This window comes from Sarcophilus harrisii, chromosome 6 (genome assembly GCF_902635505.1).
Source record: "Sarcophilus harrisii chromosome 6, mSarHar1.11, whole genome shotgun sequence".
In the NCBI taxonomy this organism is placed as follows: domain Eukaryota; kingdom Metazoa; phylum Chordata; class Mammalia; order Dasyuromorphia; family Dasyuridae; genus Sarcophilus; species Sarcophilus harrisii.
In genome coordinates this window covers 208413510-208431552 of record NC_045431.1, presented here as the reverse complement: position 1 = coordinate 208431552, position 18043 = coordinate 208413510, and the positions used below count along the sequence as shown (strand labels likewise).

The 18043-nt window shown below is 36.5% G+C and overlaps 1 protein-coding gene across 2 annotated transcripts in view; it reads right to left on the bottom strand.

Annotated features, from left to right (window-relative positions):
• Nucleotides 1–894: 894 nt before the first annotated feature.
• The window catches only part of SLC6A5 (solute carrier family 6 member 5), a 61354-nt gene continuing 44205 nt past the window's right edge, over nucleotides 895–18043 (bottom strand). For both annotated transcript variants that reach the window (XM_031942120.1, XM_031942121.1), the window contains exons 14-16: nucleotides 8121–8221; nucleotides 4335–4502; nucleotides 895–2018 (exon numbers count right to left, since the gene is read on the bottom strand). In XM_031942120.1, coding sequence (XP_031797980.1) covers nucleotides 1863–2018; nucleotides 4335–4502; nucleotides 8121–8221 — 425 coding nt within the window. In that variant the 3' untranslated portion in view covers nucleotides 895–1862. The remainder of the gene's footprint in view (nucleotides 2019–4334; nucleotides 4503–8120; nucleotides 8222–18043) is intronic.

Below are 18043 nucleotides of genomic sequence, written 5' to 3'. Positions count from 1 at the left end.
GGGAAAAAACCAACTCTCCCAACCCATTTTCATTTTGCTTTTCATCACTGCTTAGGCAGACTTTAAAGTTCCACACCCATGTCAGCAAATGGCAACACTATTTGCCCTAGAAAAGAGAAAGCTCAGCAAAACGAGTCAGTATTTTATATACAAAAGAAATAGATTCTCTCGGAAAATGTAACATTAGATCTGGTTTGGGGTTTTGTTGTTTTTTTAAAGGGATGAAAGCATCACATCAATAGACATGGGTTTAACTGAATATTTACCTGAGACCCTGTAATGTGAAGACACAGAGACAAATAAGAAAATGATTGAAACAGTCCCTCGAAAGAAATCAATTTGAGATTTGATGCTATTATAGTAGGCTAAAGGAAAAAAACTCAGATTACTCTACTCTAAAGTCACCATTTCTACATTATTTTATAAGATATTTATATGGACATAAAACAGCACTACTGGTACATACTACATGAACACAGATCATTCTTTAAAAAGCTCATCTACTTATGTATAGGATATAAGGAGATAATAAAGGTTATAGTTTTGCTCATCTTGGTAGACATATTTTTCTCTCTCATTATAATGCAATTACAATAAGTGCTATAAATGGGGAATTCTTAAAATTGGATTGGCTAAATGTGTTCTTAAAAGCTAAAGTCTTAATTGGCTTGATCACTACTTACCTAAGCTGTATTTATCAGAAAATCCTGTAAACGCAGTGACCTAGAAATGTTCTACCAGTCCAGGGACAGCATGATTGCCTTCTACTAAATTCTCCATTTCTCTATATCTTTATGACCACAGTTGGCAGTTACTGTGAGTGAAAAAGTTGAGAGTAAAAATTAAGAAGTTATCAGTCTGTCTTTAAGAGTTTATGTCCTATATATGTATGTGTGTGTATATATATATATAAAATATATAGAGTTGGGGTAAGTCTTGTTTTCCCAGAGGTCGAAAGAGAACAATATTTCTACAGCTTATAGAAAAGCATTTAGAAGAGAAGAAAATGAGAATACTACATTGAACCACACAGCTAAATGTCATGTTGAAACTAGAACGTAGAACTACCATGAGAATACAAAATCAGGCACAAATTATACGATGGCTTCTTGAGAAGAGAGTGCAGAAAGACAAAAAAAGACCTAAAAACCCACAGATGGGGCTTCAAAAAGAAAGAATTAAATGAAAGGAACAGAAATGATTTTGAGAGTTCTAGCAAAGAATGAAAAATTAGAGATTTCAGCTATGAGACCTTTGCTCCAAATGAAAGAACTCAAATCATTCATGGAAACTCATGAAAATAACCAATTCAGTGGTGTCCAGATGTATCCACCTGGACTTATGCCAAATATGCTTTCTGATCATTGCCATTTCAATTCCTTCCAAACATTTTTGTCCTGTACTTTAATTCTCTGGAAGAACTCACTGAAATTATTCATTTGATTCTCCATGTCAATGCCTTCCAAATTATTGGTGCCTTATGGCTGCTGAGATCACACCACGTTATCCCTGCTTCCAATCCCCTCCAGCCACCAAATGGAAACATGCTGCATTCCTCCTTGTGGTCCAAATGACCGGTGGAAACAACTTCTCCAATCCACTCCCAAAAGGTGAACAACAGCATGCAACACAAGGGGAAAACCCAACATATGGGACACCACTAACTCAAAGCCAACACTGCTTCAAGTGGTCTGTCTAGCTCTTCACTACAGCATGCGATAAAAAGTCCTACTTTTCTAAGCAACCACTCTCATGCACAGAAGTGAAGGGAGATGTGGCAAATGGGAAGCAAAATAAGAACAGAGGAGAGGAAACAAGAAAAAATATTGTCAAATCAAGGCTGGGCTGTTGCTGTCTTGAAACTAGCACTGGGTCCCCAGTTCTAAATCTTTCACAGGTAATTTCAGTCCCAGAGAGGATGTTCCCAATGGGTCGATCATGTTCTTGTAACGCTCTCCACGGTGCCGAGCCAAAAATGGGCCCCAGTCTGGCTGTGGGGAACAGACCAACTTGAGCCTCTGAAAGAGAATCAAAGAACATCAGTCACAAATCACAGGTCATAGGAACTCAAGACTTCCCTCCTTGCAACTCTTAAATGAAGAATTCAGAAAGGGTCTACTATTAGACCCACCTAGTTTGTAATTCTCTCTAGGAAAACAGTTGTTCCATGAGATTAGGTCCAATAATTAACTGGGTCAGGAAAGGTAAAGAGGAGATTTACTTTGGTTCATTTGAAAGTATTTACATCATCCTACAAGCAATATTATCATGTAATGCTGTTAGGATTTGTTTTGCACACAAATTACAAGATTAATAAAGGATAAAGAGTCCAGGTTTTAATTAGATATTTTTCCTCCAAATGAAGAAAATTTGTGATATTTTCCCCAACTGCCAAACTTGTTCTTCAGAGGACATGCGTTCAATTACTTCAGTTCTGGAATCTCGACAATGGCATCAAAATAACTTTTTTCTTTAACATTTCCCAAAAGGATATAAATGACCAAATAAAAACCCTAATCCAAACCCAAAAAACATGTTGTCAAAACTGAGCAAAGATGTTAATTATCTCATGCAAAAAACTTGGTCACATCTCTCTTTGGTTCAGAGAAGTGGGTTCCTGAAGTCAAACTAAAAATAATGGGAGTTATCTAATTCTCTCATTGAAATCTTTATTGAAAACTTAATTTGATTGGAGAATTTTGTATTAAAAAAAGAAAGAAAACCTATCTCTGGCTATGTTGAGGGACCAATTATATGTTTATTACCTATTAAAATGAATCTGGCTCCTCTATCAGTTACTTTAATCTCTATCTTAATTATGTTTGCAACCTTTATATCCCAAATCAACCATAATAAATGTATATAGGCAACTCATCAGATTAGGACATTGCAGGCTAAAATGGAAATATCCATGATTAATACCGTGTCTTTTCAAATTGAGCAGAATTTCAGAGCAATGTGTTAAGATGATTCATTGGGACCCAATTGCACAATCACTATGTTTCATTAAGTAGCAGTGATCTAAAAACAGAAGATGAACTATAGGAAATATTCCTATAGATGAAAACTGGATTACTGACTCCTTCCTATATCTACAAGGGATAACTATCACATTCTATACAGATCATTATAAATTAATGAATCTCAACTTCCAATCCCCTGACTTTTTGTGCATTTTCTAATATTGCCCCATGATTAACATTAACTTATTCTACTTCTTGCATTCCAGATCCAATGGGGCTTCTTTATTCCTAGCTCTAGTTGACTGAAAGTGCAAGGACTCCAAGGATGGAAGCTACCTAGTGCCAGTTACTTTCTTGCCCTCTAGTGACCCATTTTCTTCCTTGTATTCTATGGACCAGTAATCATCCTCAAGGATTCTCTAGGTGGCAGCCAGGTTTTTCTCTTACTAGAACAGCATGAATAAAGTTGATTCTGAAAATGATAAAATCTAGATTTTACCTTACTAGTAGCTTATTTAAAACAGTACAAATTTCTCATTCGTTCTGAAGAGGTATTTTTTTTACGTTGATAGAGGTGAACATGTATTATAGAATCATAATATTTTAAAATTTTGAGTTGGAGAAGACCTCCCCAATCTACTCCCCTCATTTTTTGAGGAAATTATGGCTCAGAGATAAAACATATCACTGAACCTGAAGATAGATATTTTGTACATTCATCTGTCCAACAAAAGGGCTTTGTGGACCCCCAAAATTGTTCAAGAATCATCTCATGGGATACACCATGTGTCAACTATTCTTAGAGTCAATTGTTGCCCAGAGACCATTATCACTTTCCTACAGGGATAGTGTCAATCCCATCAATGTTAACTCCGGTCAAACAATAGGCAGCAAGAAGGAGAAAGAACTGTGACAGATTAATTCTGTTAAATGTATCTCTAACATCAAAATGATGGGAGAGTTCAGAAAGAAAAAGACTGGGGTGGAGGGAAAAAAACTAATGAGAAAAAAATGGATTTTGATGTGTAGTTAAAAACTAAATACTGGGATTTAAAATGCGGATGAGGAAAGAGAAGAAGGAAACTCCAGGGAAAGAAGCAGAAGCTATGATCATTTATTCAAGAGAGCTGTCACCAGGTTGAGGAATAGCATAATAATAGCTCTGCATTTGGATTGGCTGAAAACCTCCATTAGTAGAATAATACATAATAAAAATGGATTTAATAGAAAACTGTGGCAATTGTAATCACTTAATCACCGGGTCTACCTCTTGAATAAGTTTACTGAATCTTTTTTTTTTTTTTCATGCATAGATTTTCCAGGCTTTCCCTTGGGACCTGATAGCAGGGGAATAGAAATCCATAGAATTACCTCAATAAATTTGCCTGGAGCTAGATGCATTTTTATCACAAACATAATAGGGATCCAAATAACTGAACAGGCCAGCATCAACCATCCAAGCACCATCGACCAGTTGGGGTAGCGATAAGAGCCATAAGTCATGGGTTCCCACTGATAAAAACTGAAGCAAAGAATAAACTGGGAAGAGGGGGGGAAAGAAAAGAACACATGGTTAATTGAGGTTCATCAATAATGACTTCAAGGATGTCATTCCACACAACAAGGGATTAAATTGATCCTTCTTTTAATTTGCCTGGCCCAAACCATGACTCATATCAAGCAAGTCTCTCCTTAAGAGAGACCCAGAATGATACCGGAGAGGTGATTCAGCACAAAGTCCAACTAGTTCATCTGTTTCTTTTAATAAGTATGGGGGGAAAGAAATATTTGTCTAGCCTTTTTGCTATACTAATTGGGTACAGACAGCATGGTAGGTCACAGACTAAAAACCTGGGATCCTTGGATCCAGTTTGGATCCTGGATCTATCAGTCACTGAGTTATTCCATGTGTGTCAGAGTCCTTATATGCAAAATAGGAGTAATTTCTTCCCTAATTACTTTTCAGGGACAAAAATGGATAATAGACTAATTCTGCCCTCCCACATCTCACTTTCACCCCTGCAAAGAAGGGTCAAGAGAGAAGGTCAGGAAATAGCATGAATAATCCTATTTGCTGAAAATTGGAACTTCACAAATAAATGTAAATGGATATCTTGCCCTCATTAAGCCTTCAGACATCATTTCCCAGGTACCATAAGACTAGGTTTTTTAGCTTTATTATATCTTTAGGAAGAATGTCCTGAAGCATGATTCCTCTTCCTACTCTTAATAAAAAAAAATCAATATTTAAATAAGTTGTGGAAAAATAGCAAATGGAACATATAGAAGTGCTTTGAAAAGCATAAAGCACATGTAAAATATCTGTATAACATTTTCAACATCATCTCTGTTATTATTATCATTACCATTACCAGCAGGCAAACTAGTCCAAGCAGTAAGACTTCAACACAAAAATTTTGAACAACCCTGACCTGTATGTAGACAACTATTTTTTCATGTTCCTACAAAGAAAGAGCTCTACTTCAAGTTCCTTTTAAACATTTGCCCCTAAAGTTATAAACTTTATTATATAGTCTGTTGGCACTATGACCTAATGTAATTATATTAAGTTGCTCTATTTCATTTACTATATAAATAGCAATACATCTGCTTATGCTTGTGCATAATTCAGTAACGTGATCTGACTATGTATACAATAATTGCATAGAGAATATTTATAGCCCTATAAATCCAAGGAGGCATGTATAAAAATGATCAATTTTATTTCTGGGGCTACAAAGTCATTTAAGCCATAATATTAGTCCTTCCTAGCTCACTACCAATCTCAGATTTGTAGTAGGATACAACAACAACATGCAACCTGAGCTTGCTTCCAAGAAAATGTTATGCTGACAAGGACATTTTGTATTAACTTATATCTTCAGAAGCAGCTCCCAAAATTTGGCACCAGTTGAGGTCATTGCCCTCAGGGTGTTTCTCACTGAAATTCTCACTGAAGGAAGACGGTTTAGATTTTTTTTCCTTTACTCTCATCATTTCTTTTTCTCTTCTTTTTGAAATTATACCTGCTTTTATTTTTAATTTAATTTTTCTCTTCCTCCCACATCCTATTTTAATTGAAAAACAAAACTCTTAAATATTCATCATCAAACAAAACAAATTCCCACACTGTTCTCTTTTTAAGGTGAGTTACAGTAGATTATTTCCTAGTGAAGAACCAAGTAGATGTGTTACATAAAAAGAAACATATAAACTCCATTGAAAATTTGAGAATAGAACCCAGTTCCAGACCCACAGAAAAAAACAAATACTCCTCTTCAATGGAAAAAAATGCCTAAACAATAGCAGATTCTTTCAAAGAAAGAATGGAGAGTAGGGGAGGGAGGGAGGCGGATTTCAGTGATTTAACACAGAAAAGTTCTAGATTCATGTCCAATGCTATATAAAACATGGAAGTAATGGATCACCCAAAGTTTTCATCTAAGCCCATTATTGGGATCAATATGCTTCTAAATGCCACCAAAATGAAATACAAAATTGTAAGCAACACAAATTGGGTGAAACATGACTTTTTCACTCACATGGTATGTAGAAAGTGAATAGGGAAGGGGAATCAAAAACAAAGGCTACTTCTCAATGGATATGGACAGGTTAAAGGAATCTCCTATTATCTCAGTTCTAAGTCTTTTCTTCTGGGCATAAGGGAAAGAAAGAAAGAAAATGCAAAAAAACGAAAAACAAAAAAACAAAAAACATGAGCAACCTAGTTTTTTATTTCAACTGTCAATAGCTAAAAAGGCATGATAAAAAAAAATCAACAGCCTAAATTAAGTCGCACCTGAAAAGGATCCTGAAGGAAGAAGGCAGGGATATAATTGTCCCCAGTGCCAGTCTGGCTGGGAAGTAAAACAATCCTCTTTACCACACTATCTCTATATTGGGATGGGAAACATGCTTTAGAGATGAGATTAATCAAATATGCCTTTGGCTCTGTGCTTCTCATCAGAGAGATAGGGATCTATAATTTACTTCTATCCCAGAGACTGATATGGCGCATTAAAGGTATATACTACACTTCTTCAGAATCCAACCAGCATCTCTCCAACTCAAATGTCTCCACTATTCCCCTAGGGAAAAGAGTGAAAGTAGGCAGCCGGAATCCCATAAGACTTCCCATTTTTATTTGGACCAATAAAAAAAAACACCATTGGCAGCGACTGAAGGGCATGTTCTCACTCTATCAATAAAGCTTAGCTAGCCAAAAAGATAAAAATAAAAAGTTGGGAGCGCAGGGTAAGATGGTGAGCCAGAAACAGAACAGGCAATAGAAGCATTTCCTTTTTACCACACAGGTAAATCAGACCTTCCTAGAGTAGACTCGGTTCTGTTTTTAAAAGAATGCTAACACATCTTATACCCTTTAAAATCTCACACATAATGTCTTCAAGCAAAGGGGCCTTTTAGAATAATGAGAGCAGGGGGAGGGGAGACTGCATGTCAAAATAATACTAAATCACTTTCCACATAGACTGAAACAAACGCATCATGGTTTTTTCTTTTTGTTGTTTCAGCCTCTCAGAAAGAAGTTGAAATGGTGTGATTATATTCTCCATGACAGCAAAAGAAAAGAAAATGAAGATTTTCTTTACAATTATCTTTCCCCTGCCCGATTTCCATCAGAGAGAGAATAGCATGCAATCTGAGTATTCTTAGACTGGCTTCTACCGCCACCTTCTGGGATACAGGAATATGGGAGCATCCACAGCTTTCCAGAGAGCATTAAAATAAAAAGTTCATTTATTGACACTGAGAGGAGCTTCCAAGCAAGAAGGTTGGGAGGAGGAAGTTTAATGACCTGCTCAAAGATGCACAAGTAGTTTGTAGGATTTTAACCTAGGTCTCTTCACTGCAGAGTTAATTTTTTCCCACTGAACCATCCCACAGATCAGGAGGAGAATCTGCAGCATGAATCCTGGAGTTCATCTCCATCTGATGGTCTTGAAGGAAAGCATCAAGCAACTTCTTGTACAAGGAAAGGAGAATGGCTCCTTCTGGGAGTATGAATGGATATACAATATTCTCGTCTTTTAGATTAATTACCCAAAGCTACCATGCTTTGCTCTTTAAAAGAAAAGGATAAACAAATCAAATTTAATTCATGAATTGGAGCATCAATTGCCAATATATGATCCTTACTGTAAGAATAGTAGGTGTTACAAACGCCCAGCAGACTTTCCAGAAAATGTTTGGCTGGAATCCAATCATCATCTCTATATCTTCACAAAATCTTTGCAGACCTGTGAACAAATGAGCAGAGACATTCAGGGCATCAGCAATGGCAGAAGTTTGGATCTCACACAGAGACAAATTCAAGCGCTCTGGCCTAAGATGGCTCCTGGCTGACACAAAGTTCATACTCCTTAGGTAGGAGACCAACTGATGAATGAATCTCTCCCTGTCCAGAAGATAATGGAGAAGTGAGACTTTAAATAGCTATTAAATACACGCAGCAGTACGATTCAAGGATGTTATCCCCTAGTGACTCCTAAAAGCTCTTGGACCACAAGGAGCACTTAGACCATATCAAAGCAGGCTAATACTGACTCAGACTGACACATATACTCATCCTGGTGTCTTTGAAAGCCCATTATGTTCAGAGCATCAGAGACTTAGAGCTGGAAAGAACTGTGGAAGTCACTCCATCCAATGCCTTCATTTTAGAAATGAAAATGAGGGCTCACAAAGGGGAAATGACTTGTCTAATATCACCCACATAGCAAGTGACTGAGCCTGGATGAAGCCCAAAGCAAATCTCATGTTTAGTTTTTAATTTCTTGCACCACCAAGCCAGTCATCTGGCAAAAAATATGAAAAGCTCATGCAATAGATTCAGTCACATAAAAATAGTTCAAAATTTATCAAATTCAATATGGTTGGGACATCTAGTTGATGCAGTGGATAGAGTACCAGCCCTAAAGTCAGGAGGACCTAAGTTCAAATCTGGCCTCAGACACTCAATATTTCCTGGCTGTGTGACCCTGGGCTAGTCACTTAACCCCAATTACTTCAGCCAAAAAAAATTAAAACAATTAAAAATTCAGTATAGTTTTCTGCCCTACCCATTAGTACATTGATAAAACTGGCTTTTGTCCTCTATAGAGAATACATTTCTGCTTATCTTTTTATGGGACCAGCTATAGAACCATCAGACAACACTTACCCCATTGTAATATCATTGTGTCCTGAATAACCCCCTTCCTTGGTGCAAGGAGGTCTATTGTCATACTAGTCACAGATGCAATTCTAATTAATAGGTTAAAGGAGACGAGAGTAAATGGAAATAGTCATGGGACCTGCCTTTGAATCTTTTCTCTACCAGTGGAGCTTGGAAAAAGTAACAAACTCTTTGTGACTCAGTGTGCTCGTTTGTAAAATTTCATAAATTCTGAGATTTCTTCCAGTTCTAAATATCTGTTCTCATTATCCTAGTATTCCATACATTAATCATTCCAAAGAACTTTTTTTTTACTTTTAAAAGGGGGGAGAAGGAGCAACTAGATGGTACAATGGATAGAACAGTGGCCCTGGAGTCAACAGAACTTGAATTCAAATCCAGCCTCAAAATATTAACATTTACTAGTTCTATGACCCTGAGTAACTCACTTAACTCCAATTGCCTTGCAAAAAAAAAAGGAGAGAGGGGTATAGGTCTAAAAATAAAGAAAAACAGTTAGAAAATGCTTTTGAATCATGGGATTTCTACTTTTCCACTTAACATCAAGCTTACTGTGCTAGGAGGCACTAGGACAGAATCAAAATTTATCTAAGATTTGGTTCCATCTTCAAAAAGCTTACAGTCCATACCTGCCATCTAGGGGAGGAGATGGAGGGAAGGAGGGGAAAAGTTGAAACAGAAGTTTTTACAAGGGTCAAGGTTGAAAAATTACCCATGCATATGTTTTGTATATAAAAAGCTATAATAAAAAAATTTTCAAAAATCTTACAATCCACTAAGTCCCCTTTTCACCATTTCTGATAGGTATAATGTAATCTGTATCTACCCAAACACTTCTAATTTCTTCTTTTACTTGGTTTATTTTAAAGGGAAAATTGATGTTCTGCCAGGAGCAACAGGATGACAAAAGTCAGGACAACAGAGACTGTCTAGTACAACTCGTACCTGTGAATCTGTTCATCATTGAATCATCAACAATGCTCATCTAATTTTCATCTGATGATCTTTAGAGACCAAGACCATAAATTCGCTTTCTCAAAATTTTTAACTCTTATTTTTTAAGATAACTCTGTTAAGTTTTGTTTGGTTTTGTTTTTTTTTTAACTAAATCTATTTTTCTGCAACTTAAGTCTTCTTCAGCCTGCAGCTTTTCTTCTGGAAACAAACAAAATCAAATTGAGTTTTGTCATATCACAGTCCTTTCTAAGCTTGGAGATCAGCATCACATGCCTCCCACTAAGCCTTTTCTTCTCTAGGCAGGACTCAGTTCTGGGAAATAAATTTTAAGACTGGCATTGAGACACTGGAGACTACACAGGATGGTGACCAGGATAGGGAAGGATCTCAAAAAAACTCTATACAAGAAGCAAGAATGTTTAGGTTGGGAAAAGGGGCACCTAAATGGATATTTAGGAATTCAAGGACTTGAATTATATAAAAGAAGAATCGCATTATACTTGAGAATTTTCCATCTTTCTTAGGTTGACTATCTCTGTAGAATTTTAGATAATGGGGCAGGTAGGTGGTGAAGTACATAAAGCATTAACCCTGGGGTCAGGAGGATTTGAGTTCAAATTTATCCTCAGATACTCGACACTTGGTCGAGTCTGTGACCTTGGGTGAGTCACTTAACCCTGATTACCTGACCAAAGTAATAATAATAACAAGTCTATGAGTTCCTATTTTTCTGGTTAAGAATCACTGGAAATCCATACTCCACTGATGAAAATATAGGTAGAAACATGTCAGATTATCACAGATTTTCTTCTCTTCCTATAACCCAAATCTCAAAGGAGAACAAATTCTAACAGCTGAAATGATTAGCTTTGGCTGACAAATCAATGCAATGGATCATCTTTGATTAGTGGGAGGTTTCTCAGTGGCCCTGTCTTTGTGTCATTTAGAAGGCTGCTTATGTCCCCCAAGAGCACACAGTCCTGGAAGCCCACAGTCTTTCCCTCATTTGTTAATTAGCACTAGCATCCTGGCAATTCGAGCAAGAAAGATGATCTCCAACTTGCTAAACACTCATTCACCCACATTTCCTGGGTAGAACACTTATTGTTACGGCTCTACAGCAGCCAACCTGCTGTGCCTATGATCATTCCTGAAGCAGGAAAGGTTTAATACAAAGTCTGCTAAAACAGCAGGCCCCTGGAGTTATAACTAAGCATTGCTGAAAGGAGTAATCATCTCTTGGTATCCATGTAGCTTCTAAAATATTCCTTATAGGACCAAAGTTCTTGTCCTGATAACAATAATCAAATTATATTATCTTTAAAGTTGTGTCAATTCCTTAATCCAATGGCCCAGACCAAACCCTCTCCTAGCCACGTTGCCCCTTTTTGTATTGTCTCGCCCATCACAATATGTGCTTTTTGAGAATGGGGTCTGACTCACTTTTATATTTTGCATCCTCATTACCCAGCACAAAGTAGCTGCTTAATAAATGCTTATTCATTACTTGAATTACTCTACAGGGAAAGGGCATTGAAAGGAACAATAAGAGTTAAGGTTGTAAGAAACTGGAAACTGAGTGGATGCCCATCAATTGGAGAATGGCTGAATAAGTTATGGTACATGAATGCTATTGAATATTATTGTTCTATAAGAAATGACCAGCAGGATGTTTTCAGAGAGGCCTGGAGAGACTTACATGAACTGATGCTGAGTGAAATGAGCAGAACCAGGAGATCATTATACACCTCAACAACGATACTGTCTGAGGATGTATTCTGACGAAAGTGGATTTCTTTGACAAAGAGAAGATCTAACTCAATTTCAATTGATCAGTGATGGACAGAAGCAGCTACACCCAAAGAAAGAACACTGGGAAATGAATGTAAACTGTTTGCATTTTTGTTTTTCTTCCTGGGTTATTTCTACCTTCTGATCTTCCTGTGCAACAAGAGAACTGTTCAGTTCTGCACACATATATTGTATCTAAGATATACTGTGATACCTTTAACATGTATAGGACTGCTTGCCATCTAGAGGAGGGGGTGGAGGAAGGGAGGGAAAAAGTTGGAACAGAAGTGAGTGCAAGAGATAATGTTGTAAAGAAATTTTTTTTCAAAATTAAAAAAATAATAAATAAAATAAAATAAAAATTATTCTGAAAGCAGTATGAAGGATAGATTTAAAGGAAGAGAGAGAATGGAGATGGGAAGACCTGAAAGAAAAATATTATATGCCAGCAAGAGGCGCTTTTATTAAAATGGTTGAAGTAGTAACAGAAAAGGGAACAGATATGAAATGCTTCAAAGATGGAAACTATTGACTAGATATAAAAGGTAAGGGAGACAACCCCAAAGTTCCAAGCAAGTGAGTGAGTGGAGATGCCATTGACAAAAATAGTCAAGTTAGAAAGAGAAATAGCTTGGGGGGAAAGATAATAGGCTCAAATTTAAACATGCTGAGTTTGAAGTGTTGGTAGGACATATGAATAGAGAGAGCTCACAGATCACCAGAGTTTGTTTGGAGCTCAGAAGATCAGGACAAAGGAGATTTGAGGATTGTTGGTAATATTATTAGTATATGAAATGTTAGTAGGAGAGAATGAAATTTCTGAGGGAGAAAATGTAGTCCAGTTGAAGGAAAGAGTTCTAGACATAAGGAGACAGCCTGAGAAAATGCCTAGAGATGAGAAATGGAGTGTCTTCTTCATAGAACAACCAGAAGGCTTCAAGGACTGACTGGTACATGTTAGGGAATGAGGTAAAATAAGAATGGAAAGGTAATAGAGGACTAGGTTATAAAGAACTTTTTGAATGCCAAATAGAGAATTTTTTTTATTTGATCCTCCAGGCAACTGGCATAAGTGGGGGTAATAATGATCAAATCTTTTAGGGAAATCACTTGGTGGCTGAATGGAAAATGTATTAAAGTAGAGACAGACTAGAAGCAGGTAAGTCCACAAGAAGGCTAATGCAATAATCAAGGCATGAGGTGATAAGGGCTTGTACCTCTGACATTATCAGAGGAGAGAAGGTCTGTTTCATCTTTGGACAAGGCCAGACACAATTTCAATCCGAATGTTGAAGATGGAAAGGATTTTAGAGATCTTCTAGTCAAATGAATATTCTTTGTGGACCAGCAACCAATACTAGGCATTGCAAGGGGTAAGGGAAGAGAAACACAAAAGAAACACATCACAGTCTATGACTTCAATGAAGAATATGGCATAGAAACTAGTTCCTAATTGGAAAAAATTAATTAGCTTCCTAGAAATTCCCATTAGAATTCATTTCAATGCATACAATGCATGTTTTCTCTGTTTGACATTTAAAGTCTTTCATAATCCGGTTGTAACTTACCTTTCTAGCATTGTTACACATTATTCCCTTTGATGCAGTCTGTGATCCAACCCAATTGGCCTTCTCACTGTTCCTCCCATATGGCATTCCATTTTCTATCTATGCCTTTGTCCTGGCTGACCTCCAAAACTGGAATGCATTATCTCCTTACTTAAGTCTCATAGAATCCCAGTTTTCTTTATAAATTCAACACAAAAACATCTTCTAGTGAAGTTTCCCTGATTCTTCCTGACTCTACTGTATGTCCCAGCAACTTCCATTTTCTCCAAAATAATTATCAGGTATTTCTTTTATATGTATTTTTATATAGCTATGTGTGTACATATTGTCTTCCTCTATAAAATACAGAAATTTCATTTTTCTCTCTACATTACCAGCACCTAACTTGACTCCAGACCCACAATCGATGCTTAATACATGCTCTAGGAATAGTTTGTTCCCACAATCAGGAATGTCATTAATATTGGAGGAGGATGATTACAGGAAACATTGCGAAATAGATGATCCTTGTCTTTAATTTATTCTCTCAGCCTCTATCACCCTCAGTCTCCTCTTCCCCAATTCTGTGTCCTTGTCCTAAAATTCCCTGTGAAAGTATTAACAGAAAACAAATAACAGACCTTCATATAGAGCTTTAAAGTTTAAAGGTCCTCCATATATATTAAGGGTTAACACTTCATCATTTCTAAGTTTTGTAGCAAAAGGCACAGTGTTTTTCGCATGTAGATGGGAATGGTTGATGTATCTTATCAGATTCTAAATCTGCTCTCCCCCTACGCTCTCTCTCCTAGCATAATGGTAGGTTTATAGACAGTATTCATTGAAGGCTTTTTAAATTGGTTTAATTATTAAGAGAAGACCCTATTTGCCTTCTGCCTATCATCTCCCATCAAACAAAGGTTTATATCCTGCACATCAGCTTTATACCGAAATTTGAGAGTTGTGAAACAGCCAAAAGACAAATTAAAGGGGTTGGGTAGGATGCCAGTAATATCAGAGAGAGAAAAAATAAGTCCAGATTAGAGGACTTTTTTTTAATTAAAAATCTTGATGAGCTCAGCAAGCAGAACATGTAACAAGAGCTGAAGACAGATTTATTCCATCATAAAAGCCACTGCCTGGTATGGTGCCAACATCCTTATTATGAAAAGTACAAGGATGTGAAAGTCGATGTTCCAGGGGGTGTAAAACAAGCAATTGTTGGAGGTGGAAAATAAATCACACCAATTTAAAGCATTGTGTTCTGGGGAAATATGCAGATGAAATTAAGAATTTCGGCTCTACTGTAGAACCAATCTCTCCTTCCTCTGTAAAACTCCATAGCACTTCTCTGATCTCCTATTCTTCTAGTCATGAGGTCTACGGGTTGGCTCCCAATAAAATTCAAGAAAAAAACATTTTAAGTGATTTCATTTATTTAAAAGGTGCTTAAAGTCACAATGCCTGAATCAAACTCAGAAAGCCGAACTTCCAGTCCTATATGGGATGCCAGAGGACCAAGACCCTTTAGGAATATTCAACTAAGATTGTTATTGAATATCATATTTTATTTAAAAAAAAATATATATATATATATATCATGACATGATAGATAGAGTGCTAGCTTTGAACAAAGAAGATTTAAGTCCAAATCCTCCCTCTGAGCCATAATAGCAGGGTGATTTTGGACAAATCAGATAACCTTTGTCTCAGATATTTCACAAGGACAAACGTACAGTGGAAAGACACTGACTCACATAATCTGGTTTCAAATCATGCATCTGATATGTACTGCTTTTATGACCTTGACCTTGAACCTTGGTTTCCTAAACTGGAAAATGTAAGCATTGATCTAGAGGGCCTCTAAATTTCCTTCTGATTTATTCCAATGATCCTAATTCACAAAGTATGGCAACTGGATCTCCTGGAGTCCCCAACATGACTGAAATTACAGATGCTTCTCATATTCCCAAATATGTTTTTTAAAAAATCAGAAAGAATGAGAGCTCCTCATTTAAGAAGAAAAATAAAATCGACAATTGGTAAAATTTGAAGAGACTTCAAAGATCACATAGTTCAGCCCCTTTGTTTGACAAGTATGGAAACCTAAGCTCAGAGAAAGTACACAGAACAAAATCACTGCAGTTAGTGCAAGGAAAGGAGTAGAACCAAGTCACTTCACTTCCCATCCAGAGATCATTTCACTTCAACTAACTTCCTCTTATTTCATTTACTTACTCATTTTAAAATAAAATTATGGAATAAGCAAATTTTTTTCATCAGTGTAATGGTTTTCCTAATGTTTCATTTTTGTTCTGCCTTCTCCTGACTTGGCATTTTTACTTGGCTTCATTCTATTGAAGTAGAATGCCAAAATGCAATACTTTCCTGCATGATAAATAATAAAATATAAATTATAAATTCAAAATACAAAATACAATGGGATAAAGAAGAAAGAAAATTGGATCTATAGTTTGAACACCTGGGATCAAATCCCACCTCTGTGTGACATTGGGTGAATGACAACTCAGTTTTTTCTTACCTCTACAATGAGTGGTTTTGGCTAAGTGTCCTCCAAGGTCACCTTCTGGCTGTCTATCTATGATCTTGTGATCCTATGAGCTTTATCTGGAAACATTCTCTTCTTATCAGTGGGTTAAAAATCTATTTAAGGTCCAATCTGAAATTTCCATCTAAAACCAATAGATAGCTCCTGCTAGAAGTAGCCCATTGGAGTTATAGCCTTCATAGAACCTTATACCCCTTAAATCACTGATCCGCAAGATTGTGCAAATACTGAAGAACACTGAGGGTACAAGGACTAAAATTTTCAAGATTATATATGTGTGTTTTTCCTGTGTCCATAGATATAGATATCCATATATATCCATATATATATATGGATATATATATATATATATATATATATATATATATACATCTATGTATACACAGAAAGACACGTATAAATCCTTTGGGACTTATGGAATTTATTTCCAGTTTTATATGCAAAAACTCTCTCATATTCTCATGCTTCAAAACTGAAGTCGAAAAAGCTTTTTGTTTAATGATGCTTTTAAGCTGTTAAATAACCCTATTTTAGCAAAGAGATCTATGTAAATGTGTCTTTTGTGAATATTGTCAACGAGGATATCGACAAAGATAAATTAAAGCATTACCTTTTATTAGGATAGAATATCAAGTAAAGAATTTCACTCGCCCATCAAGTTACCTTGGGAAATGGGATATTGGATGAAAACCCCTCCAAAATTCCCTTTCAGCTTGGAGAGCCTATGGAAATTCTCATGGCATAGAACCAGGAATTATGATATCTAGGAATAAATTTAGTTAACTCAGACCTATACTTACTTTGTCATTCTCTGTTAAAAGCATAAAGTGCTTTCCTAGGATTGTAAACATTTCTTCAATTTCAAAACCATTACAGGACCATTCAGCTTTAGCCCTTTCATTCTGGGGCAAAAGTGATTGATTTCCAAGTGATTGAAGGTAAATTCATCTACAACTGGCCAGAAATATGAGATCCTACTTCATAGGTCAACCAACCATCAATTTGGGCCACCTAACCATCTTCCCTGTGCCCACAAATGTATCTCCCTTCCTCGCTTCCCACATCTTCCTCTAAACACAATAATCAAAATATTGCTACAATTACTTATAAAAAAAAGTAGGTGTACTGATTGCCCTATAGTTCAATTCACCAATCCTGTAATTGCCCTGCTCAAAATCCCTTTCCCTGGCCATAGTCTTTTATTTATTTCATCTTCTCTTATTAGAACATAAGCTCCTTAAAGGCAGGGAGTGTCTCAATTTTGTGTTCATACCCCTTTGGTATATAGTAAGTATTAATAAATGGTTTCTCATTCAATTCATTCTTACAAAATTAGTAAGACTGAGAGCGCTATCTTAATAGCCTAAATTGTTCAGCTACTAGTTCACCAATTCTACTAGGATCCCTCCACTCCCTTTTCTTAAAGGAGGCAATTCATCTTGGTGTTATTCATATTCTCTGGACAAAGAGCAGATTTTCTTTCCAAAATTCCCAGGAGTCTAAACCTGCAGCATTTCTCCATTTGGAAACCAATTAATGAATCCTACTTCTCATGGAGTCTGTTCCCCTCTCCTTCCTTTTTCATGTTTTCCATTTCAAAGAATTTCTTAGGCAAAAAAAATTAAAAAGCTCCAGAGTAGCAAGCAAAGTGTTTTGAAGAGTGGATTCAGGAATAGAGATGTCAGATCTAGTAGAGATGCCAAACTGCTTTATATCTTATCTCAAAGAGTGCTAGCCATGCAGATAAAATAAATGCCACCTAAAAGGGACTGCCCATTGTGACTTCCAGCCACCCACTCCTAAACATAATGCTAAATCTGCCAAGGCAGTAAACCTGCTTCCTCTCCTTTCTGTACTAATTCTTGTCTTTTCTGAGATGTAGTTTTCCTCATCAGATGATCATAAATCTAGTGCTAGAAAGGCTTGATTCAAAGGCTATCTCATTCAGAGTTATTCTAGTAAATGTTTAACAATCAGCTCTCCAAACATCCAAAAGATGTATGTATGATACACTTTAGAA